The sequence below is a fragment of the Pavona decussata genome, unplaced genomic scaffold (genome assembly GCF_977016875.1).
Source record: "Pavona decussata unplaced genomic scaffold, jaPavDecu1.1 SCAFFOLD_318, whole genome shotgun sequence".
NCBI classification, from domain to species: Eukaryota; Metazoa; Cnidaria; class Anthozoa; order Scleractinia; family Agariciidae; genus Pavona; species Pavona decussata.
Window position 1 is genome coordinate 52,980 of NW_028145709.1, and position 24,717 is coordinate 77,696.

Genomic DNA, 24,717 nt, shown 5'->3' on the forward strand with positions numbered 1-24,717 from the left:
ATTGCAATATCCTGGAATAATTTCTACTCAAGCATGTTAAGGCATGGCTTATTCTTCACTTAAGACCCCCCACGAATTTGAAACTACCTATCTTTGAAATCAATGTTTTTTAAATCCCCAGGGTGGCCATAAGTTTGTAATTGACGTATTACAGCGATCTTAAATTCCTTAACACATAAGAATAGTGGTCACGTGTTTGATGACGTCACAATCGCGCTTAAAACTAATTGTCAGATGGGGTAAGAATGGTTCATTGTGACTCGAAGCTTTGCATGTGCAGTTGAAGCTTCTGTTGTATAGTAAGTGAATCTGTCCTGAATGGAATAGATTTTGGCTTTATTAAAATATTATTAGGAAGTTTAATAAGTCACGTGACCTATTTTCTTAAATAATCCGTTTACTAAATGTTGAGGTCAACCATTCAGGACAGATTCATGTAAGGCATAACCAGACGGTAAGAGAAACGTTCTAATCGATATCCATCATATGTAAACTCGGCACCCCATTTTCTATTTTTTGTTTGGGCAAAGAAACAATCATAACCGGTCACGTGACATATCTTTTCAAGACTTGAGGATAGAAGTGAGTTAAGGTCATCAATTTCTGTGTCCCTGCCAAGTTTGGTGGTCTTTCAGTAAATTTCTGCAGAGTTATGATTGATTCTGTTTTTTACCCAGATATGGCCTTGAGCCATGCCTTAACATGCTTGAGTACCCGAATAAAGAGCAAACTTAAATAAAAACAATGTTGAAACTTTTACAATGTACCTGAAAAGCACGTATTTTTATGGTTTAGGTAAAAAGGCGTGTATATAAAAGGGTACAAAGCCCCTTGTTTCCATTTCAATATTATTGCTGCAGTTTAGTCGATTACTTCGTCTCCCTCGAGTTCTAAGACGGACAATTCGCCCAATCGGACAACCATGGCTGGTGTCACACATGCCTGCTTTAGAGTAAAACGTGAAAGCGGGACACTAAAACTTCTATACATTCAGTAAACAGTTAAAACTTTTGAAAATGATACGTTAACTGAGCCTGGACCACACGAGCAAATTTTTTATGTGGCAAGCTTTCTGTGACGAAGATATTTGTTCGTGTGCACGAAAGAACAAATGCTATGTTGAAAACTCGTTTGTCTATGCGCCACAATTGACTTGGAACAGCGGAGAGACGCGTCACAGCAAGACCAGGGCGTAAGGTCTTGCTTTCCTTCGTTCTAAAAGATGGTGCACCTTACGAAAAGACAAGCAAGTTTTGTACGTGGAATAGTACAATTTTTATTATATAGGAAGTGGAAAACGAAAGCAAATAAAGTAAGTTAGAAGGCTCAATGGTAGGAAACCGCCAACCTTCGAAAACTTGCCGAATTTTCTGTAACGATTCCTGCACACGAACAAACTTTCGCATATGACATTTTTTTCGGTTGCCACATAAAAACTGGCGCACCATTTTTGAACCATTTTTATAATGTAAAATATAGAGGTCAATTACGACTACAATCAAGAACAAAAGGGCTTCGGATAAATGTTAAAAAAGTATGCTTTTAACTGCTTTTTTAGTGTAACTTGACCAACAAAGCCATGTTATACCTTTACAATGCATTCTACTCCCACAATGCAATGTTGAAGTTCAAAAGGGATTTTTCCTACAGGGACTCAACATTTTTTTTTTTTTTTTTGGGGGGGGGGGGGATGCCTAAAGTGGAAACTTTTCTCAACCCTTTTGTCCTTTATTTGAGGTAGGACACCTAAAAATAATTTTAAAAAATACAAATTGTATGTAATTACGATCAAGCCCTAGGTGATCAAGTGCTATTTACTTTTAACGTAGAGTGCATTGCCATGGTTACATTGTTAGTACTGCTTTGGGAATTTCAACCTTTTACAAATGGCTCCTATTGAAGATAGAAAAAGTTGGGGGAACTGGAATATTTAATGTTTCTTCCAATTGCTAAATGGTTTAAAACTAAAAATCAATTCTACTGGCCTATAGAGGTTTTCGTTATTTTAAATATGGCGTTATTAAACACGGAGCGATCCTATAAGACCCGGCTGAACAGTTCAGACTGTCAATCAAAAATCCCAAACGCGCGTATCGGATTGGTTGATTACCAAAGGTCTTATTTTAGCGCATTCAAGTTCCCGCAACTTCGAATTGAAAGGACGTGACGAGTCGGCGAAAAAGCTGTTTTAGTTCGAATTATTTAGTTCAAAATCAATCCAGCGAATATGGCTACTGGAGAAGAATTTAGAAAGTTAAGTTATCCGTCTGTTTTGAAATCGGAAATTCATTTATCGGCTGGTGAAATCTTATCCTCTCGAGATTTTTTCGAAATGATTAGGATAAAATTCGTAAAGAAACTCTGTCTCGAAATGAGGTTGTTCTTCTGATACCGGCTTCCGAGATGGAATCACTTCGATCCTTTGTGTGGTTTAGTGGGGGAGAGATAAGTGCAGACACAAAGTCGCGGAGCGAAGCCTAGAGGAAACAACGGAGCGGGCAACGGAGGAGGAAAGTGAAGTGTCTCAAGCGGCGAGCAAGCGCACGCAAGACGACGGACGGAGCTGGTAATCTTTTTGAAGTCGCCCTCTCTATTGCTTACTGTATAAACTTGGAATATATTTAGTACTGGCCAATTTTAATACTGATGTGAGAGCCATTGCCATTATCATTTCATCCATGACATACATGAGGGCAACATCAGGTCGTGTTTTGTTTATATCTTTGGTGATTTTTCGAATTAGCAAATTATGCAAATATGCATGATCACGTACGAAATGTGTTTAGATGTCTTTATTTTTGACTTGTGCATAGAAGTTTAGAATTTATCACTGCCACTTCCAGCGGATTAGTAGAGTTAGTTTTCACGTACGTGATCGATAGATACACAAGCAGTAATGAACTTGAACCCAACATGACGACTCGAGCGGCAGTTTAGTGGAAAACATCTGCAAATTTTGAAAATTCCGCCAGTTTTGACGAACAACAGACTCGTTTTGGTTATCGGCATGTTCAGATGGAGGGATACAGATGTCCAGTTCGTCGCAGTCTTCAGTTTATAATGGTTTCGATCTTTGTACTGTGTATTTAAAAGAAGGATTTCGAATTTCGAGGTATAAAGTTCCGTATTATCTTTCGATTGCGGCAACGAAACTTGATTATTTCCGTGATTATCGTTTATCTCGCTAATTTCTGGTTTTTCACAAGATGTATAGTTAGCGTTTAGGTAATTTTTATTGATAAATCGATTCCCTCTTCGATTTTACAAACGATAGTTCTTCTCTCTTTTTTCCTCGACCGTTACCGACGTCATCCGCCATTATACTGATCCGTTTGGAAGCCAACAAAGCGCTTCAAAGGGGGCGTGTCCTTCCCTTTTATAGGATCGCTCCGTTTTTAACATCTCTGAACCTGGATGAAGAAGTTTATAGGTGTAGGTCCATTTTATTACTTGTTGAACTTTGACAGCAGAAGGTCAATCTTTTCTTCCAAGCTTCTTGTCACATCCTTCAAGGCTGCAATGTCAGATTTCACGTCTTCTCTGGCACACATCTATAAGAGTGGTTGAGACCAACATTATATAAATTTAATGGACAGGGGAGTCACCCAAAAAAATTTTTCATTTGTTTATACAAAATATTATTTTTACTGCCAAAGTCCTTCTTTGTCGCTCGTTAGCAGTGGACGTCTCATTTGAATGTTTGGCTGTGTGGCACAATGTCTGGCAGAACATTTTCGCAACATTTCCTCGTCGGGACGAAGAGTCACAAAAATGCCGTTGGTAAACCCACCGAAAAATTAGAAATACAGTTATCGAGGTTTTGACTTGAACCTAAGAGATCTCCTGAATTAGGATCAAAATACGTCAAAATTACAGGGGCGACACACCTGGCGATTTTATTCGTCGATCGCGGCGAATTTGATCGCCAGTTCAAATCGCTTGCGATTTTCAACCCCCGATTATTGCGGACACACTTGGCGATTTTTTTTCGCCGATCGCAGCGACGTGGCAGTTTCGAAATGTCATTGTGATAAAATTGTCCAACCTGATGGGTTGACTTTACTGGCGATTCGCAGTGATGAACGTAGAAAATCGCGGGGAGGGGCAGACTTGGCGAATGCCGGCGAATTTAATGGCCGATACCTGATATGCCAGATATCGGCGATTTTATACGCTGATCGCGGCGATCGTCGTATAAAATCGCCAACTGTGTCGCCGGCTTTAGAGCAGATTAAAGAATGCCCGATGTTTCATTAGCGGGATGACAAATTTCAATAAAACAGTCGCCGATTAGTTATACAGTATGATGCAGGGAAATAAAAGTCCAAAATAAAGCATTTTAAAAATAGTACAGATGGGAGTGCGCCGCGTAGTTCCAGTGTTCAAGTTGCGAGAAACCAAAGTTTCAGTTGAGAGCCTTCAACGCCGATGGTTTGTAGTTAAAACTGAAATGCATTTCCTCGCGCCTTCATCTGCCCTGACCCGGCAAGTCTCGATCTCTAGCAGAGATCGGCCGCATATCACAAAATACATGTATGTCTTCATGATTGTCGGTTCACGCTGAAATAACTGTCGTCATTACGGTTCTTTTACAGTCGTGATAAAAATGAAATATAGTATGGAGATTTACACTCATCTAATATACGCGGCTAGAAGTTAATCCGGTTTCTATAGCATGAACGAACTAGGAGTATTGTTACTCTCCTTGGCTTTATTGGATGTAAGTCCATCGTAAGGTTTCTCCAAGGATATGTCACTGGTATTGGTCATATATGGTCACTGGAGTTCTTAGGGCGCCGGACTTGAAATCCGGAAATCCCGGATTCAAGTCCTGCCTTGACCGCTGTCAGGAGTTTTTTCTTGGTAGCCCCGAGTTCAATCTCCTAACCAAAGGTGTTGAAGAATCAGCAAAACATGATTCAGCAAATCTGGCAGAAAATCGGATAGGCGTAACAAATAAGAAAGTGACGCTGCCAGTACCTGCTCAGTTTGGAGGTAATCTGTTTTATTTTCAACTAAAAACGTTGGACCCCAGATATTTTATAACCAAGACCTTGGTTTCTCGCAGCTTGTTCTGTTAGACGTAGGTGAGTGTACTACTTTCTGCGCAAGCGCACTCTCGTACCCAGAGTCCTCAGGCCTTTTGGTCAGCGGGTTGGCGCCAGGAGAGAGACTGTGGTACTGGAATTCTATTATCGCAGGATTTCTGCGGTAAAACAATAGAAGCCGTTACGGGACAATTGCGGGACAGCCAATCAAAAATTTTAAACAAAATTCCAGTTTCCCACAGTCTCTCCTGGCGCCCATCCGCTGACCAAAAGCCTGAGGACTCTGGGTACGATTGGAGCAAGCGAATTCCAAATTTTGAATTCCTCTAGTCTTATTTGAATACCGCAGTAGCAACGAACTGACACGGTTTTCTGACTCTGATGAAGGCAGCATTGCCGAAACGTAGAACATTAATTTCACAGCGTTTAAAATCAGTTTCTGTTCATTTTTCGATCAAACGTTACTCAGGATGCCTTTTTTGTTGTCTATAGACTTCAGACATTCTTTGGTCAAATTGTCAAATTAACACGTTTGTTGGTCTTAGTTTAGAACATATTTATTTTACTACCTTAGCCAACACCCTATTCTTGTATTGAAAAGCCACGTAAGGGTAGAGTAGTTTGTCTGGGCTGTAATCAATGTACGTCTCTTCATTTCCTTCAAGAATTATCCTACTCCCATTCACGGTAAACACGACTGGAACTCGGATTTTGTCGTCGTCTCTCACTTGCTTACTGCCAAACATAACTGTGCAGCGAATTACATCACCTCGATGGGCTGCAGCAGAACCTACATTGGACAATACACTTTGTTATAATCTGCAGGACTGATGTCTATTTAATTCTTTACAAAAACAGAGAGCGTAGCAAGGAAAATAAATGGATTGAGCCCAGGACTGTTGCAGGTGACCAACGTTTTGATAGCAATATCTATAGTCAGATATAGTCAAATGAAACACTGAAACACTGAACATCGCAAATCGAGCACCTTTTGATATACCAACAATGTTTCAGTGAAGGAAACAAAAACAAAAAAAAAACTTAGGAGCTGTACTGACCTGAATGGAAATGAACTCCAACGTTTTTAAGTAATGAAACGCCAGCTTGCGCTGGGGCTTACGTTTATTAGGTTGTTGACACATAAGCGATTAAATTCTACGCTTTGAAATTACCTTTTTTTTCTTAAGAGTAGTTGAGAGTCGTGTGACTGTAATAAGCTCTTTGCGGCGCTGTAAACTCTCATGGTGTGACGTTGTCATTAAAAAGCGCGTGCACTATGTATCAGGGCATTGCACAACTGTCACTGCATTTCCTGACTTTAGTTGGATATCAACAGTACCTCTAAGAAGTTAATCGCAAAGGAATGAGATTTGGGGAGAGAGAATGATTACTTGGCCTCTCTGCAAAGCCAAACCTCGGAATCAGATATACTAGCGTTTTTATTTTTTTTAATGTAATGGTTAGAAATCTAATTTTCCTGCTAAACAATAAAGCGAATTATGTGAACCTGTATGGACTGGACAAGAAGTACGTACATTGCTAAAATTAGTAGGGAGTCTAGAGCACGGCTTCAGGTTCGTGTATGTTTGTGACATCATTAGGAGAATAGCAGTTCGGAATAGAAAATCGGCTTCGAGGCAAGACAGTTTAATCCGAAGAAGACGAATAACACCCTACGCGTCCAAGGGTTAGACGGTAACTCAATAGCACAAGAGGGAAACCAACGTAAGGAAATCCAAAATATTTAAAAGGTTTGATCGCGCAGTTTACGTTGCACATTTTAATTAAAAATCCCAAACTATAAGGTTTGATATTGTCGTGTTAACAAATAGTACTTTCCCTGTGGGTTCGGCAGGCTTCCAGGCCATTTTAGTTTTGAGTTTGTTGTAGCAGTCTTCAACATAACAACTTCTATTCGACATTCTACTTCAGTGTTTATTTTGCTCTTATAACTATCCCCGAATCACAGCCAGTTCACAGACTCCCCATTTTTTCTGATAAGGACAATTCATACAGCGCCTGAAATAAAGACCCCACTGGAATATTAAACGAACTTCAACTCTACCTGTAGTTTTTTTGTATTTATCATGTTCACAATAATCAGCATCAAAGATGCTCCTATCATCAGTATGATATCCAACAGTTCCTTGCGCCCAGCCTGGCATCGAGGTTGTGCCGTAATCACCAAACACCACTCCCAATCCCAGCCACTTTGTTTGTCCAGTTTCCAGAATCATTACCTAGGAAAAACGTCATTCACCTCCGGTTTACTAAACAGCATCTTGCGTGTATTTGAAGTACAGTCAATAGAAGGCAATGGTTACGAGGCTGACAAACCTCTTTGTTTAATGTTTTTGTTAGCATTTTTGACCTTGACCGTTCAAAAACCACCATAGATTTTGAAATGTGCTGGAGCAACTGAACAATAGAAACCTTCTTGTTAAGACATTTAGCTGTAGTATGAACACGTTAAAACATACGATTGTGCACGATCGCAGCCCTTCCGGCATAAAGTGTGGCACCATTGGTATGCATAACTTTTAGCGTTTTATCTACAGAGTTTGTTGTAAAAAATAAGATAGAGATGTTATTAAATCTAATTTGCTTAGTGATGTTTTTATGTTATTCATTGATCTAATACCATGGTCGCGTGTCTAAGTCATGGATTTTACTTTACAAACCATAAACGTTGCTGGTAAAAAGTGCTTTTGGAACCATAGGTCACCAAGCTTGGTTCTTTCGTTACTTCGTGAGAGAGAGTAAATCTTTACTTGTTGCTGCTGTTGTTAATAACTCTAGAAAATCTGCCACCTTCTTAAAAAAGACAGCTAAAAGTCAGCCCTTCATAATCTGTTCACTTCAACTCCGTATTTCAGTTCATACTTACCTCGAAATGAGGAAACTGGTCTGAAAAAGCGCTGCAGTATCTGGCTCCGCATCTACTGTTCTCGTCCTGGTAGTCTTGTAGGTAATATTTGTAGCCATGACAAGTCAAAAGACATTCTTCGATGTCTATGGCTCTGTTTCTTTCCCACGCCTTGGAAAAAAAACTTAATTGTAAACTTTCAATTCTAGATGAGCCCACTTAAACCATCTTAACTTTATGGCGGTTAAACTTCGCTTATAACATAGAACTGCATGCATGATAAATGGTATAGAGAACGGGATGTGTTAACCCTATCTTGACGTTTTTTTTTTTTTTTTCATCGGACCATCTTGGATTACTGGATTTTCCAAAAAACTTCAGGAAAGCGCTGGAAATTAACGAAAAGTAATCAAAACCAATAAAGGAACACAAACATGAGCCAAAATACATAAAACTTACGGTAAGAAAGTAATTTTTCTTCATTTTAAAGAGGATGTTTCTATTTACCGTCGGAATGTAAATGAACACAAACATGTATGCACCTTTTGACCAGTAGGGAGGAGAGCCTCATCGGAGTCTTGTCTATTCTTAAAAGTTCTATAAAGCACCTGAAAGACCATGCTCTCCGTATTGTCTGCGTCCTGAAGCACCTGGTCAAGTTTATCTATAAAATAAAACATGTTACGAAGACTTAAAGACTTAAAGGAGGACAGTTTTGGTAAGAACAAAATAAGAAAAATTCTGCCTACATTTTGAGGTTGTTAGTTGTGGTAGTGGGACTGAAGTTAATCCAATTCGGCCTGTCATCATAAAGGGTGATAACATGTCGTGGTTGTGCAATTCTTTTAAAATTATTTATATCGAGTTATGTGATTATAATCAAAATACAGGCAAACTGTGGACGGGAGATTTGCTTGAAGTAAGATCTAATTGTCGAGAAATCATAAAAAAGGAGAATAGACAATCGTGTGGAAAACGTCTGGCCACGGTTGTGACAAGTTTAAATTGAAAACACAAATAGCGTTAAACCAAACGTAATTAAGCTCTTATACATGTATGGGGCAACAGGAATCCGCCATAATTAAATAGGTTTACCTCGAAAACAGAATTTGTCTGATGAAATGGGGAGGTGGTCAGAAAGAAATTTCTGGGGATTAATGTCTGATCTGATGACAAAGAAAAGAAGGACAAAAATCATGAAAATTCCTGATGATATGACCACTCTTGTCGCCGACCTCGAATTTTATTGGCTAGTCGCACGGTACTCTCCGTACCTGATATAGCAATGTGCCGACGGATTATCTTGTGAAGGCTATGCCTCGATATGAATTACATTATGGCAGGCCATAATGTTTGCTTTTTGGGATTTTACTTCTCACCAAGCCCTTTCATGGTAAGGTTTTCGTTAGGCTCGATTTCCGCCGCTCTCTCGAGTCCGGTCTTTGCCGAACAGCGGCTGGAAATCGAGCCTAGGTTTTCGTCCGACGACCGATATATTTTTAGGAATTTAAACAGTTGAATTCCTCAACAATTCCTTTATATTCTACTGTATAAATTTACAATTGCCAATTTAAAAAATTCATCAAACAAACACTCGAACGATTTCCTCCTTTTCACGCAACTTGGTAACATCAGAATAACATTTTTTGAATAACGCAAGGGTTTAGTAAATATCCACCGACTTCTTAAAAGACAAATTTTAATTCTTGTTTTGAGAAATATCAACTGTTTTTTACAGTTGACATTTGTAAAAACAAGAACAAAAAATTTAAAAATGGTTTAACCATTTAAAAATTCAAAATAATTCTGAACCATTTAACCATTCTAAACCATTCAAAACTGGTTACGTCTATCTTTGCGAGACTGATTCAACCGTTGGCAAATTTATGAGTAATCAACCATGGAATGTGTAAATTGTTAGACTGAATACGGCGTACCTGTAGGAGGAAAGGAATCTCCATATTTAAGCCTGTATTTATTCCGAAGTTCATCGACAATTGTGTCCAGCCATTGTTCCTACAAAAAAAAAAAAAAATATTTAGAGAAGACTTTTCAGTGTCCCCTCGTGAACAAAATATTGAAATTTATTGTTTATAAAATCTGCCATATATTATGACAAAGAAACATTAGGTTACCTTTTTATTCCCTTTTTTGTGTTTGATATTTTTGTAACACCACTAGTCCAAGTATTAGTAATTCAGGAAAGTCTTTTAGAATATTAGCGCATTATAGTTATTTCAAATGTATGCTTGCCGAAGACTCATGGGAATTACTGTAGGTCTTAAACTACAATCGTCGTCAAATTTTGTTGGTAAGGTTAAAACATTAATACCTTCAGATTAAGTCTTCGGACGATGGTCTATCAATTTTACCAAGTTTCATATTTTCTGTCTTTTTTTTTTTTTCTTTTTTTTTCGTGCCTCTCTCACCCCTGGTTTGATGTTGGATCCCCCACGGACAATAATGCATAAGAATTTGCCGCTGAAACCCAACATTAAAACAGTGGGACTGGGAGCAACTGAAAACAAGGCGTAGATGTTTATGTTAGCCGTCCCAACAGAACTTAAGACGACTGTAGGTTCATGTAACCACTAAGATGCATGCTGATATGATTTGAATGTCGATGAGTGAAATTAGAGGTACTTTAAGTAGTTTATCGATATTCGGGAAAAACAGATCTTAGCAAGGGCTATTAGAGCCCCAAAAGACAATTGGAGCAACTGGGCATAAATAGAATTTGTTTACCGAATTCGAATTGATTGGGTTCCAAAATATCTTTGTTTTACCAAGCACCGTCCTTATGAGAACCGAATTTTTCCGGCCATTTCTAGATGCGCAGCACTAATGCGCAGTAGCAAAAGAAGCGGCACCGCCCTTAAGTGCTAGTCAATCTTAATTCAGCTGATCCTTATAATCAATTGTCATATCTTCCAGATTTCCCATAAACTAATTTGTCCTTTTTGGATTAGGAGCAACACAGAGTGCCATAAAAACGAACTCACCTCAATCTTTTTCCAGTCTATTGCTTTGACTTTGGAACAAAAACATGCCATGACAGGAAGAGAAATGATGTTGAAAGGTACAGGTACCGGGTGATAGTCATAGTAGGTCTGGATTGTAATAGCTTTTTGGTACGCCCACTCCTTCTCTGCATTGTCCTGAGGAGAAAACAAAGTTGTGTTGGGTTATGTCACCACCAAGAGCCATAATCAGGGATGGAGAGCGTAAGCGTGGGGTCCACGCAACCCCATGTGTTGTACCAAAAAATCTAATTTAAAAAAAATCGCGCCACCCTTCATGTCATTAACCGGTGGGGATACACGCAAAGCGTGGGGCTGCTACCTTATAAGAAAAATGGAAGAGAAAATCCAGTTCGCTTTTGACAAAATTAATTAGATTAATATAATTTTTAAATACTTTGAATCTGAAAATAACATTTTATTTTCCCCCGTCTAACCTTACTAAACTACAGCTGTACATTAAAGCATTGGGGACAACTTCAGAAAATTCTCCTGGCTGAGTAGGAAACATTAAACCTTACAGTACTAATATAACAAAATGTTCTCCGCAATGCTGATAAACTAAACTTAAATTTTATTCGAGAACTCAGTCTCAACCATTTATTTCAAATTGGTGGTACGTCCTTGAGGAGACGAGTTAAGGCCATCGTCTCAAGCGTTTTTCTACGGCATGGCATGAATATTCGGCGCTTCCGTCAAATTTTGTAAACTGTCATTTTACGAGTGTACGGTTTTACGCAATAAGCCGGACATAGTTTAGACTTCCTCCATTCCACTTTCTCGTTACCTTTCCTATTTTTCATTCATGTACACTGTAGAACTTCCTCCCTTGGCTTTACAGCAACTACATACTGGGAGTCAACAAACTGGAGGTTCTGGTGATCTAATTTTCTGTTTTGCTTAAGTTAAAATGTTACTATCATACTCTCAACAACAGATTTTTCTTTTTCAATCTCTTCTAAATAGTGAAAAGTTGAGAGGTGATGTTAGCAGCACTTTGCTCTTCAACTTTGCCAAGTGAGCCACAAATATTGACTTTTGAATTCAGTATGTGCGCTTGGTAATAAATCTCATCATTTTAAAGAAAGAGGCGAAGTTATCTTTCATTATTTTAGATTTTGTCTATCAATAATCATACCTCTGGGGTGAGAACTGAAACATAAAAGAGGCAGGGTGCTAAACAGTAATACTCTAGCCAGTCATTACACTGTGCAAGTGTGTGAAAATGTGCAGTAATTGCATAATTTACAATATGCTAATTACACTTGACTATGTTACACAATATGTACTAATTAAACAATATTGCAATATGTTACAGTTCGGATGTATATTGTCATGTGCTGATGACATAATTATACTGCAGAGTAATGTGGTCAGCTGGGTCAATCCTCGAGTTGCTAGAACCACTTCAGTAATCAAGGGGTGACAATTTAGATTGTCTTCTTCGAAATGGCTGTTGCATATACATAGAGAAACCATGGTTGATTTGCCATCCCGGGATCTATTTGTTTCTGTATCTCCCTTGCAGTTGGGCTTTAGGGTGTATTCCCAGTAGCCCAATTTTGACATCCACCAATGGGGGAAAACCACCATACCGATACAGGTGGTCACGGACATCTGTAAGGGTGACAGGTAAGACAATATTTACATGTACCTTCCAAGGTTTCTGCACATGCATGTGGTTTCTGCAGGATCTCAGTATATCAGTCCATTGTTCACCCGGTGCTACTGAACTCAACTTCCCAATTTTTTGCATAAGAGAATAAGGACCTGAATGTCTTTTCACGTAAGTTAATCTCCCTGTACAGACAAGAAACACCCTTGCATCCGCTCATACAAACCTGGTAGCTCTAGTCACAACAATGTTAAGCGATCTTCTTCTGAGATCTTTATAAGCTATGCTTTCCAGTTGCAAAAAATTTTCTTATCTAAACATTTCTTAAGGACTCAAGCCGTTTTCCTTGTGTATGCATTTAAACCATTTGTGCATTAAAATTTAACTTACAGGAATAACTGTCGTCACGCAACATTTAAATAAAGGGAGAATTCCATAAAATAAACATGTTGTTTCACTCGTTACTACGCTTTCAACAGTTAATACGCATAAAATGTGGGGCAAATACTTTTAATAAGTTTACATTAAAGTTCCAAGCCGATCTTGAGAAATAAGCTTACATTCTGGGCTTTCGCGATGACAGCACTGCGTGGTGGCTTCTAGTTTCTTCAGAACTGAACAAGAATCGAAATTGAAATCTACTATTTTGTCGACGCACAATATCTCCCTGAGACGACGAAAACCATAATCGTTCGCTACATTAAAAATCATATTCTTCACCACATACACTCGCTGGTAAAATCTCAGCTCAGCTGAGAACATGTCTCTCGCAATTTCAATACTGACGGCTCTACTAACCTAAAACAAAGCTGGCACCTCATTCCAGCGGTCTTCATTAATCGTAGTGTTCAAACGTCGTACTACCGCAAAAAAACATGCTAACAGTAAATAAAAAATAACTAAATACGACTGCGTTTTCCACCGTCGAGTCGCCACGGACAAAATGGCATGAATCCTTCGCATTTCGTGCATGCTCGTTACGGTTTTCGAATGATTGACAGATTTCTTTACTGGGGCGATCATGTCTTTCCGAAAAGCGGCAAGATCAAAAATAGCTGCCAGCCCCCCCCTGGCGGAGTGCCTGTGAAACAGGTAGTGCATTAAACAAGTCAGTTAAGGATTACCGAGCGAAAAGTTAAAAATAATTCAGTTTATTGGCAGAAATTACATATTCAAGCTAAAAGCTGTCGAATTGAGCAGATTTCTTTCACAGATCAGTACCAAATTTTTCAACATCGGTCAGAAGTGAATTTCTGGATTACTTCTTGTTGCCGGAAAGCTTACTGCTTCTTGTGACGGCTGTTGGCTTAATGCTTTCAAGAAGTATTACACGTAAGACTTGAGTTGATGTTCGTTCGTTTATTAGTTGTTGATTTTTATGGTCATCAAAAGACAATAAAGCTGTAAACACTTTCTTATCTGTTTTGAAACTGTTTCTGTTTTTCAAGTTCGCAGGATAAATTTCCTAAACATAAAACTAGCAACTTTAACATCAAAATAAGCTAATAATTCACAAATGCCTCCGGCAGAACTTATTTTGAAGTTCGTATCTTGACTGAAACCCAGAAACTAATCCAAATGTTTCAACTCGGTGTCGGTTTCAGTCAATGCACCCTCCACTGTTTTAGATCCCGGCGTCAGTAATAGGCTTCGTTTATAGCCAAGAAACCGGCTGCGGTTTCATGAATGTGAGAAGGTATAGAGCTGGTATAATTTTTTAGCGTATTTTTTTTCTTTGTTAGAAAGTCTATACATGTAGCCGGTTGTTGTTTTGCTGCGTCTTTTGCATGGCCACGGAACTTAATTCCAAGCAGCAAAAAGCTCCTTTTCTAGTTCAACATGAGCAAGAAAACATTTAGAGTTGACAGAGCTCAGACAATACGGAGGTTGCAAAAACTGTGTAACAGTTTTGCAACATCATCAACTTTCTACAACTGTTTAGACTTTCTCCAACAACAAATAACTCAACTTTAGACATTTTTCGGGTACTATTTCAACCATATCAAACTGGCAAAAGTGACATAAAGCAGCTGAGAAAAAATTCACTTAAGTTACGTGTCTGAGTACATCGTAAAGTGTCAGCTTTTGTCATTCATTCAACTGTAGCAACGCACACAGCGCCACCGTTTAATGGGCGCCTTATTTACTTTACTCGGTGAGAGTCATGCGATCAGTATGCTTTTATTCCAACTGCCCCCGTCTTCTTTCAAATGTTAAATTTTCTCAAGTGTATTAAGGCTTGACCAGCCTAATTGTTATGCACATTTTTATTTGGAGGGAAAGCATTTGTTCGATCTCTGTGAAACTTGGCAAACAGTTTATTATCGGTGTCCTAATTAATTTTCTAAAATTTGCTGTATCAGATTCTAGTCACGTGACCTGAAAACGACTTATAAAGGTTAAAATCTTTACTCAAAAATGGGGAACAAAAAGCTACATTATATCAATCTTGTTTGTTGCTTACTCGATGAGCCCTTCTAAGGGCTTTATCATCCCGCCTTTTAATGATGTACACATCTTAAGAGTAACGGTCAATTAAGGAAAATGGGTCACGTGACATGATAAATGTCCAAATATGTTAAAAGATATATAACGAGTACCACCTTAAAAGGCGGAATTAGGTTGGCACAGTTATACTAAACATTTTAATGGTAAACGTTTTCAAAATTTTGGAGTGTAAATGTTCCCCATTTTCAAAAACAAGTTATGTGACGTCATCAACCAAGGAATGTCACGTGACACTTAAGAAGACATCCGTTTGGTCAAGAAAGTCAGGCAGTTTATGGAATGAATTTCCTCTATAGTGTAAATTCTTTTCTCTACAGAGAATAGAGGTTCCTTAAAATCTTTGCTGGGGGTCTTTGAAGGACAAATAACCAAGCCTTAAAGTACTTGAGTTTGTTGTGAGAGTCTAATTCCTTATAAGTCCTTAAATGCGGGCACCGAGGAAATATTCCCTTGCAGAATTTTAAAATTTTGACGCCATTTTGACCGAGTAGAAAAATTATTCAATTTCTCCACTCACTATCCTGACCATTTTTTTTTTTTCTTAAAATAGATTTTTTGGCACAACACATGGGGACAAGCCCACAAGTCAAAATAACACCTCGTTACGGTCTCCATCCGTGATTATGGCTCCTGGTCACCACCGTATATCGCCTATACACTAATTTATGGTAAACGTGCCTGCTTTGAAACAAGTACACTTGTAGCGATCATATTTCGGAAAGATTCTACAATACTCGTGCTGCTCACACAGGAACACATTCTTAACAAATTATTGGGTTGAAACCACTCGTCGTAATAACATTTTTTTGTTCTTCATAAAGCTTTAGCATTATGAGATCCGGTCTTGGGTTTGAATGTTGGTGACGTTAAGCACAAAACGTGCAAGTCTGTAAACGGACTGAACGATGTTATCAAGCATTTTAAACTGAAAATTTTGTACTGAGAACAGTGATACATGTACAAAACTACATGGGCAATTCATAAACGGGCTGAATTGCTATGAGCACATACTTGCACTCGCTGATAAGTGTTGGATAGCAAAGCAATCAGCATATTAATCAGAAGGATGAGTGCCATGATGAGGTAAGCAGCAAATAAAAGACGTGCTAGAGTGTCTGAAGTATCATCAGCTGATTTGAAGAGATCCAATCCCTCTGATAACTCTAGCAAAGACCAGCCGAGATGAGTAGTTATCTTCCACCAACTAAAAAAAAATTAAGAGTTTCAAATGTTAGAGGCTAGTTTGACGTCGGCAAAACCAGATGTTTTAATCACCTTTTCTCAGTTTTTTTTTCTTGTGCCTAAGACGAGGTGATCTACTCCAGATCCAAACCGATTGGGACAATCGCATCAAAATTATAATTTTTCCTACGAAACAAAATCGTTTGGAAATGTAAACAGTAAACACCATCTTTAGTCCTACCTTGATACTGGTGAGTTTAAAAGTATTATCGAAAATCATACAATAATTTCTAGGGGAGTCAAAGGTGTAATATCCAGTCCAGTCCAATCCATCCTCGTTCCCAGAGCCTACGATCTTTTGGTCAGCGGTTGGATCGTAGGCCCTGATAACAGCCGTTACCGGATGTCGTGTATTTCACGACATCCGGTAGCGCACGCTCAGTGTGATAAATTACTATTGCGCTTGCTCAGTATTATTATTGCTCAGTACTGCTCAGTATTTGGAAGTAAAGACAAATGCGCAGAAGCGTAGCATTTTTCACCTTATAGCGCATCAGGTTTTAGACAGCCAATGAAAAAAAAGATATTTTTTTGGATGGACCCAGAGCCACTCGTTCAACAATTAAAAAAAACGTTGGGGCTCTGGGGACGAGAATGAGTCCAATCCGGAGAGTACATAGCTTGCGCATGCGTAGTGCTCACTGTATCACGCCATCGCACATGCTTTTCAGATTTACTGTGTTGAAACGAGTTTACTAAATAAAGACCAGTTATTTCATTGGCGACGAGGATAAAACGAAGAGAAACGAGGAGAAAACAGTAGCAAAAGAAGAAGAAGAAGCCCAGCAACAGTGGCTAGATGAAAGATTCCCTCGTTTAGAAGATATTTTCGCGTAACTCGTTCGCACAACAGCCGAGAATCATGAGTGACAACGAAGAACATGAAGAACACCAAGCTCCCGCCGAACCAGCTCCAGTGCGGATTATTACGGAAACAAGAAACCTCAGAGCCTCACCATTCATTCCCGGGGACGACCAGATAAATACTGGTAGAGCATGGGACGATTGGATCAAAGAAATCGAACGAGAGTTCCGATATTTCAAGATTACGGATCCTATCGACAAGAAAGATGCGTTGATCATCTGCGGAGGGAAAGAAATTGCCAGGCTTGAGAAGAGCCTCCCAAACCCAACCGATGCAATGAACGATTATGAGAAGCTGAGAAAGAAGCTAAATGATTACTTCACACCGAAGAAATATAAACAATACGCAAGGTATTTATTCCTCAAGATGAAACCAACACACGGAGAAACAACCGTAGCTTATGCTGCTCGAGTGAGAGAGAAAGGCAACGAGTGCGAATTCGGAACAAATTGCGACGACCGAATCCTGGAACACCTCATCCAAACGACGCACAATCGTACGCTAATTCAGAAAGCCATTAACAAGAAATGGAATTTGACACAATTTCTCACCGAAGCTGCCCAAATGGAGGACACTTCACCTCAAGTAAGCGGCATGAAAATTCCCGAAGAAGGAAAGAAGTTGAGTAGACGACCCGGAGAATGGCAACTGCCCCGGAGCAGATCAGGTTACCAGAAGAAGCAACTCTGTGGATACTGTGGACAAGTAGGCACTCATCCAAAAGGGAAAAACTGTCCTGCATACGGGAAGAAATGTTCAAAATGCCAGAGATTCAACCACTTTGCAACAGTGTGTAGAGCTGATACACCCAGGGACAGCAAGAAAGGCCAGCAGCATAAACCTGAACTGGGAAAATCACACAATGACAAACAGCAGCGCCACATCAAACGAACCACTGACGAGTCACCGGACAGCTCAACAAGCTGTGACGATGAGTTCTTCTGTCAAGCAGTTCGACATTTGAAGCAAGTCAAGAAGATTAAATCTGATGACAAGGATAGAACCCTGATAGTGAAGATAGACGATGTCGATGTAGAAGTAGAGCCTGATAGCGGAGCGGAAGTCAATGTTTTGGACGAACATCAATTCAAAGCACTGACAAACCGTGCCAGTACAAAACCAACACTAACATCCAGCAGAACAAAGCTGAACACTTTACAGAGTGAATTGTCTGTGAAAGGAGAGTTTACAGCGACAATCAGGAACAAAACTTGTGGAACTGTTGCAAGATTTACTGTAGTCAAAGGAAGAATCAACTCCCCTCCACTCATCGGCAAAGACACCCTGCAAGCACTCGGGATGTTGCAAATCAGGGAAGATGGAACATTTGCTGAGAAGAACGACCTAAGAATTCAAAGAGAAATGTCAGACATCAAAGCTGTTAAGGAAGATGAAGTTCCAAGTCCCGAAATCAAAGACATTGCTGACAGATACAGCCACGTTTTCCAGGGCGTCGGAAGAGTTAGAGACAACAAGAATGGTCAAGATTTCTATGGAAAGTTCAGCATGAGACCAGAGGCAGTACCAGTAGCTCAGAAGCCAAGACCAGTTGCATACTACCTGCAAGAGCCACTCAAGAAATGGTTGGAGCAGTGCTTAGAAGAAGAGATATTTGAGGAGGTACCTGAAGGGGAACTAGTGACATGGTGTTCACCACTAGTGGTCCAGCCAAAGCCAAAGTTCAGTGAACTAGACAAAGAAGACCTGGAACCACACATGATCAGAGCCAGCGTGGACCTCAGGATACCCAACCAGTTCATGGAAAGAAACAGGATAACCCAAACCACTGTAGTGGAAGATTTCATGTACAAGTTCCATAACTGCACTGTCTTCTCCAAGCTCGATATGAAGCAAGGATATCACCAACTCCTACTTGACCCAGAATCCAGGAAGATCGCTACCTTCAGCACCCCGTGGGGGAACATGAGGCCAAAGCGACTAATCTTCGGAGCAAAGTCGTCACAAGACCTCTTTGACGAAGCAATCTACAGGATCTTTGGGGACATTCCAAGATGCCTAAACCAGCGAGACGACATCTTGTTAGGCGGAACAGTCCCTGAAGAACACAACAAGACACTAGAGACTGTTCTACAGAGAGCCTCAGATTTTGGCATCACGTTCAACCCTGATAAGTGCCAATTCGGTGTAGAGGAGATTGACTGCTACGGACATCGATTCACAACGAACGGACTGAAGCCAAACCCATACAAAGTCAGAGCCGCAAAAGAAGCCAGCCCACCAGAGTCAAAAGAGGCTGTGCGTAGCTTCCTTGGGATGACAGGATACCTGTCAAAGTTTATCCCAAGATACTCATCACTGACTGCACCATTGAGAGAACTGACCCATAAGGACACAAAGTTCAAATGGGGTACAGAAGAACAAGAAGCATTTGAGAAGCTCAAACCAAGCATTACAAGCGAGAGTACTATGGCTTACTTCAACCCATCCAGACCAATTTGTGTGAGAGTAGAAGCAAGCTATCACGAAGGACTCTCAGCTGGACTATTCCAGGAGACAGACAGGGGTCTCCAACCAGTCCATTACATCAGCCGCACCATGACCGACACTGAGAAGAGGTATAGCCAGACGGATAAAGACGCCCTCTCAGTTCATTGGGCCAAGAACAGATTCGGCATTTACCTACTTGGTGCACCAAGATTCAAGGTCATCACTGCACACAAACCGCTACTCCCATTATTTAACAAAGCAAACATGAAGCTCCCTCCTCGGATCGAGAAATGGGTGATGGGAATGCAAGACGTCGAATTCGAGCTGATCTACGAACCAGGCAAGGACGAGGAAGATCCACTTGACTTCCTTTCAAGACATCCATTACCAGAAACAGGCAGAGATGCTGTGGAAAGAGTAATCAAGCATGTTGTCAATGCAGAATACGCAGTTGTTATGGATCAAATCAAGGAAGAAACTCAGAAAGACAACCAACTCCAGAAACTGTCTGCTAGAATACAAACGGGTGACTGGGAACGACACAAGAAGGACCCAGACATAATGCCGTTCTACGGAGTGCAACATGAGCTTTATGCAGTGGATGACCTGATGTTCAGAATGGACAGAATCATCATTCCCACAAACCTTCAGAGAAGAGTCATCAAAGCAGCCCACCACTTGGGACACATGGGGATCACAAAGACGAAACAAATGCCTAGAGAGAAATATTGGTGGCCGACCATGAACAGTATGGTAGAACAGGCCATTAACAAGTGCTATGACTGCCAGGTGACCACGAGACAACACCGAACAGAACCAATCAAGAGCACAGAAATACCGAAGAAACCTTGGGACGTTGTAGCCGTAGAATTCGGAGGACCGTACCCTGACGGCCACTACAACCTGCTAGCCATAGCCAAAAGAACAAGGTACCCTGAAGTCTCGAGGACACACTCAACAGCTTTCCGACCCACCAAGGACAGGCTGAAAACCGTATTCGCCACCCATGGCACCCCAAGACAACTAGAATCAGACAACGGACCACCGTTCAATTCCAAAGAATTTGCAGAGTTTGCCAAGACAGAAGGATTCCACCACCATCGTGTGACCCCAGAGCATGCTCCTGCAAATGGCGAAGCTGAAAGTTTCATGAAGCTCCTCAACAAGACAGAACAGATTGCTCACCTTCAAGGCAGGGATAGCAATGCTGCCATTCAGGAAATGTTGACAGGCTATCGCTCCACATCACATCCTGCTACAGGAGTAACACCATATGAAGCCTTGATGAACAGACAAGTGAGGACCAAGCTAGACCATCAGACTAGAGAGAGCAACCATAAAAGCGCTCGTGACTCAGCTGTCAACAAAAGGGATAAAGAGTATAAACAGAAGATCAAACAGAATGCTCAGAACAAGAACACTAAACAGCATAACTTCACCATTGGAGATCACGTTCTACTAAAGCAAAAGAAGACAAATAAGTGGTCAACAGCTTTTGAACCGGCATTCTACACCATAACTTAAATTGACGGTTCAAGTATAGCAGCTAGGAGGATCACAGATGGACGGGACGTGTACCGTGATGCAAGCCAATTCAAGCTCGCAAATGCACTGATCGAGAACGACCCTGACGAGGAGTTTGTAGACAAGGAAGGAGAATCAGATTCTGAGGAATGGAGACAGCAAATTCTTCAAAATGTCAGCCCTCAACCAGATCCGGGAAAGACGGTACCTGACAAAAACCAACTAGCCGAGAGTAACAACAGCAACGGGGCAGAGCTGAGCAATTCACCAAAGACACCAGTACCCGAAGCCAGACCCAAGCGCAACCGACAGCGACCAACTTATTTGAAGGACTATGTTTGAGTTCAAACATTGAACGTTTCCATTGATTGAACATTTGAACATTGAGCATTTCCGTCAAGTGGATTTTGAACATTGGACATTTCCCTGTATTTTTTCCCGCGAACTATTTTTAGTAGCAGCTCACGGCTGGTTCGCTATACAGAAAAATGTATGGAAAGTTCAAAACACGACTGAACGCTTTCTGTCACAGCTACATCCCTCCAATTTTGTCCTTAAAATCCTTTTTCTAGTGCCAAAATTTTCCAATTCATGAATTCTTCAGAAGCGATGTTTTATGAAAATTATTTGACATCGGATTTCCATTCAAACACCGTTATTTCAAGTCTGTTTGCCTACCCGTCAAAACCGCGTCGAAAACCGTGATAAGGCCTATTGTTGTATGACCTGAGCTTCTGTACCTTTTCTTTTGAAATTTGTCATTCAGGGACATCTTCGTGTTATTACTATTTCTTAAATGATAATTCTTGGAGAAATTCAAGGCTTAAGTTGGCAAAATGTTATGGTAATTAGGAACACATATCCAAACCACGGTCACAGTAGTGATTTTCTTTGTTTCTCTTGATGAATTATCAATGAGATTGAGAAGTAATATATCAAACAGGAGACACAATGTTTCGTCACATATCAAACACCTAGAAGAGAGTTGGAAATACGACGCGTAACGGAGTATTTTTGACGAACTTCGAGGTTTTTGATATTGAGTGTCTTCGAGTGTTCGATGTTATATTTCTCAAACTCATTAGTAATTCATGAAGAGAAAACAAAAGAAATCACTACCGTGAAGGAGGTTTGGAAATGTGATCTTAATAATCATAAAATTTTGTGAACTTTTTCTTCGAATTTCTCCAAAAAGTATTGATCATTTGAGAAGCCACATCAAACACTCGAAAGCGTGTTTTATCAGACATCCAAACACCTCGAAGTCGCTTAAAAAAACTCGGCTGCGCCTCGTTTTTTCAACCTACTTCTCAGTGTTTTGATATCTGATGAAACACGCTTTCTCGTGTTTGATATACTACATCAAACACGAGACACAGTGTTTCATCACATATCAAACACCGAGAAGAGAGTTATCTTGAGAGTTATCTTCCAGTTATCTTGTCTCATAATTACAACATAATAAACATAGCCTTTGATGTCTACACTGAAGGGAACAAGAAAATGTTTGACATTTACTAAACTCACCATTTTATTCCCGTTTCGTAGCAAATACTGAAAGAAAAGAGAAAGAGTACGACCATACTTTATTTAGCACGTCTAACATTAAGGTTAATACAGCGATTTAACTTATCGGGATTAAACGAAAAAGTATTTTTGAAAGAAGGCCGACGTAACTTTTTACTGCCTTAACCAGAGACCAACACACATGGTCTTCTGCCTTCAAAATGCTTCACAGTGTATGCAAGACCATGCTGCTAGTTGGCTTGGCATAATGCTTAACACTTAAGGACGGTGCCTACTAATACCGAGGTATTTTTGCGCTCTTTATGACTATACGGGAAAAGCAGATCTTAGGAAGGGCTATGAAAATCCAAAAAGAAAATTGAGGGTAACCATGTATTTTTTAGAGATAATTAAGCAACAATTATTCTGAAAAGCAGTAAAATACAAAGCAATGTATGGCGTTTTTTTCCAAATTGAAGCTTTATTATCTCTGAAAAATGCATGGTTACCCCCAATTTTCTTTCTGGATACCAAAAGCACTTGCTAAATTCTGCTTTCCCCGAAAAGTGCTAAGCCGCGCAAAAATATCCTTGTATTAGTAGCCACCACCCATAGGAAACCCGAGTATCACGAGATGCGCAGAACGTATTCGCAGTAACAATAGTAGGCACCGTCCAAAAATCCAGCACCTTAAAGTTTGAGGTATTAATTAAACGCAATAAACGTTTTCACTAGAACTTACGTTTTTTCAGGGTCCTCTTCAACCATCGAGGACTGGGCCACATACACTTTAGTCAGTGTGGTTGAAAAAGCCAATGTAATTGCGATAAAATGCACTACCACTACAATTACATCTTTGATGATGTGAAACAAGGCAATCTGAATAGCGCCAATCCCTTCAATTGTCTCCAACATTTGTCCAAAAACTCTGACGATCAGGAACATCGTGTTGAAGCCGTATAAATAGCCAACTACAGCTAGGACACGGTTGTTCGTTACTGATTCAGATGTCTCCAAAGTAAATATTCTCAGTGGCAATATCACACAGAAAAAAATTAAAATAACAAGGATGTCGAAATGGTTCCAGCGATCACTGTTAGGAAAACAAAATAACATGAAGTCAATATTGTTTTCTCGCTATTCACTTGGTCTGTAGCAATGTTCCTGAACTTAAGGATTTGTAAAGGTAGAATGACGATCTTCACGTATCTTCCTTCACAAGAACGCTTTGATATTAACCCCCCAAAAACTATATATTGTTAAAAAGCTTGATAGCCGTAGGATTTAACTTTGTGTTTATGACAAAATATAAAACATCTCAATAATATCAGTGGCAAAGTCGAATTATTCTTTTTGCCTTAACCGGGCTCATTTCCCTCTCTATGTATTAATTATAAGCAATTACTTTGCCACTCTACACGTACAAACTGTATAGTCATAATTTGATCTAGCGGAAACCTGGACCTCATAAGCCGCCGGCTTCTAGTTCACCTTTGCCCCCAACTAAACAAATCTTGTACTTTTATCGTTGAGTATATTGATATTTGTAAGTAATAAGCTAGCTTCTTTCGTAAAATACCCAATGACATGACATGGGAAACTTAAATCCCAGATTGTCCTCCACACCAGTGTCTGCGATTTTTCGAATATGGCTTCTTTTTTGCCGTATACCCTCCTAATGCTTGATGTCCAGCCTATTGTACACGCGAGTCTTGTTAAAGAAAGCCTTGCGCTGGTTACCGCGATGTTTATCCGTTTCATCCGTAAGACATACTATTGGTCTGCTTTAAGCTTGGCAAAAAATAATATATGCATAAACAAATGTTGGAGGACATGGACCTTAGCTAATAATACAGCGACCTTAAAGCGACATGAAGAGGCATGTTTTATTCACTTCAATAGGCCATTTTACAGTTATGTGCTTAGTGATCTGGCCTTGGATTGGAAGTGAGGATGGGGGTGACCTTGTCTTGATACAAACCTCACTGCTTTTCATATGTAGATCATACTGTTCTTATGCTAACTAGTTGTCATTTACGTATGGAAAGCAGCGAGGTCTTTATCAAAACAAGGTC

At 39.9% G+C, this 24,717-nt stretch overlaps 2 protein-coding genes across 4 annotated transcripts; one reads left to right on the forward strand and one right to left on the reverse strand.

The window, feature by feature from the left end:
- Nucleotides 1-1,685: 1,685 nt before the first annotated feature.
- On the reverse strand, nucleotides 1,686-24,479 carry LOC146454028 (uncharacterized). 3 transcript variants are annotated; one of them, XR_014859359.1, is made up of 11 exons: nucleotides 23,385-24,476; nucleotides 22,664-22,690; nucleotides 16,069-16,261; nucleotides 10,917-11,072; nucleotides 9,852-9,930; nucleotides 8,457-8,578; nucleotides 7,936-8,085; nucleotides 7,114-7,288; nucleotides 5,618-5,838; nucleotides 3,204-3,551; nucleotides 1,686-3,131 (listed from the first exon to the last, which is right to left on the reverse strand). XR_014859359.1 is itself a non-coding variant. In XM_085095931.1 (10 exons), exons 1-10 carry the CDS (start codon nucleotides 23,756-23,758, stop codon nucleotides 3,447-3,449), a joined length of 1,602 nt encoding a protein of 533 aa, XP_084952057.1. In that variant the 5' UTR covers nucleotides 23,759-24,476; the 3' UTR covers nucleotides 1,686-3,446. The 3 variants fall into 3 exon arrangements, 2 of the variants coding, with proteins under 2 accessions (XP_084952057.1, XP_084952058.1); XM_085095931.1 differs by having other exon boundaries at nucleotides 1,686-3,551; XM_085095932.1 differs by lacking the exons at nucleotides 1,686-3,131; nucleotides 3,204-3,551 and adding an exon at nucleotides 4,504-5,206 and having other exon boundaries at nucleotides 23,385-24,479.
- On the forward strand, nucleotides 16,545-18,630 carry LOC146454029 (uncharacterized). The gene is made up of 3 exons (XM_085095935.1): nucleotides 16,545-16,576; nucleotides 16,913-18,566; nucleotides 18,614-18,630. Exons 2-3 carry the CDS (start codon nucleotides 17,162-17,164, stop codon nucleotides 18,628-18,630), a joined length of 1,422 nt encoding a protein of 473 aa, XP_084952061.1. The 5' UTR covers nucleotides 16,545-16,576; nucleotides 16,913-17,161.
- Nucleotides 24,480-24,717: the final 238 nt, after the last annotated feature.

What these genes read in the sequence shown, in the direction of transcription:
- LOC146454028 (XM_085095931.1), bottom strand. Translation starts at nt 23,758, where the DNA reads ATGTTATTTTGTTTTCCTAACAGTGATCGCTGGAACCATTTCGACATC. An exon ending in GAAGAGGACCCTGAAAAAAC is followed by an intron (nt 22,691 to 23,384) that starts GTAAGTTCTAGT and finishes CTTTTCTTTCAG; the next exon opens with TATTTGCTACGAAACGGGAA. An exon ending in TACGAAACGGGAATAAAATG is followed by an intron (nt 16,262 to 22,663) that starts GTGAGTTTAGTA and finishes ATTTTTTTTTAG; the next exon opens with TTGGTGGAAGATAACTACTC.
- LOC146454029 (XM_085095935.1), top strand. Translation starts at nt 17,162, where the DNA reads ATGAGTGACAACGAAGAACATGAAGAACACCAAGCTCCCGCCGAACCA.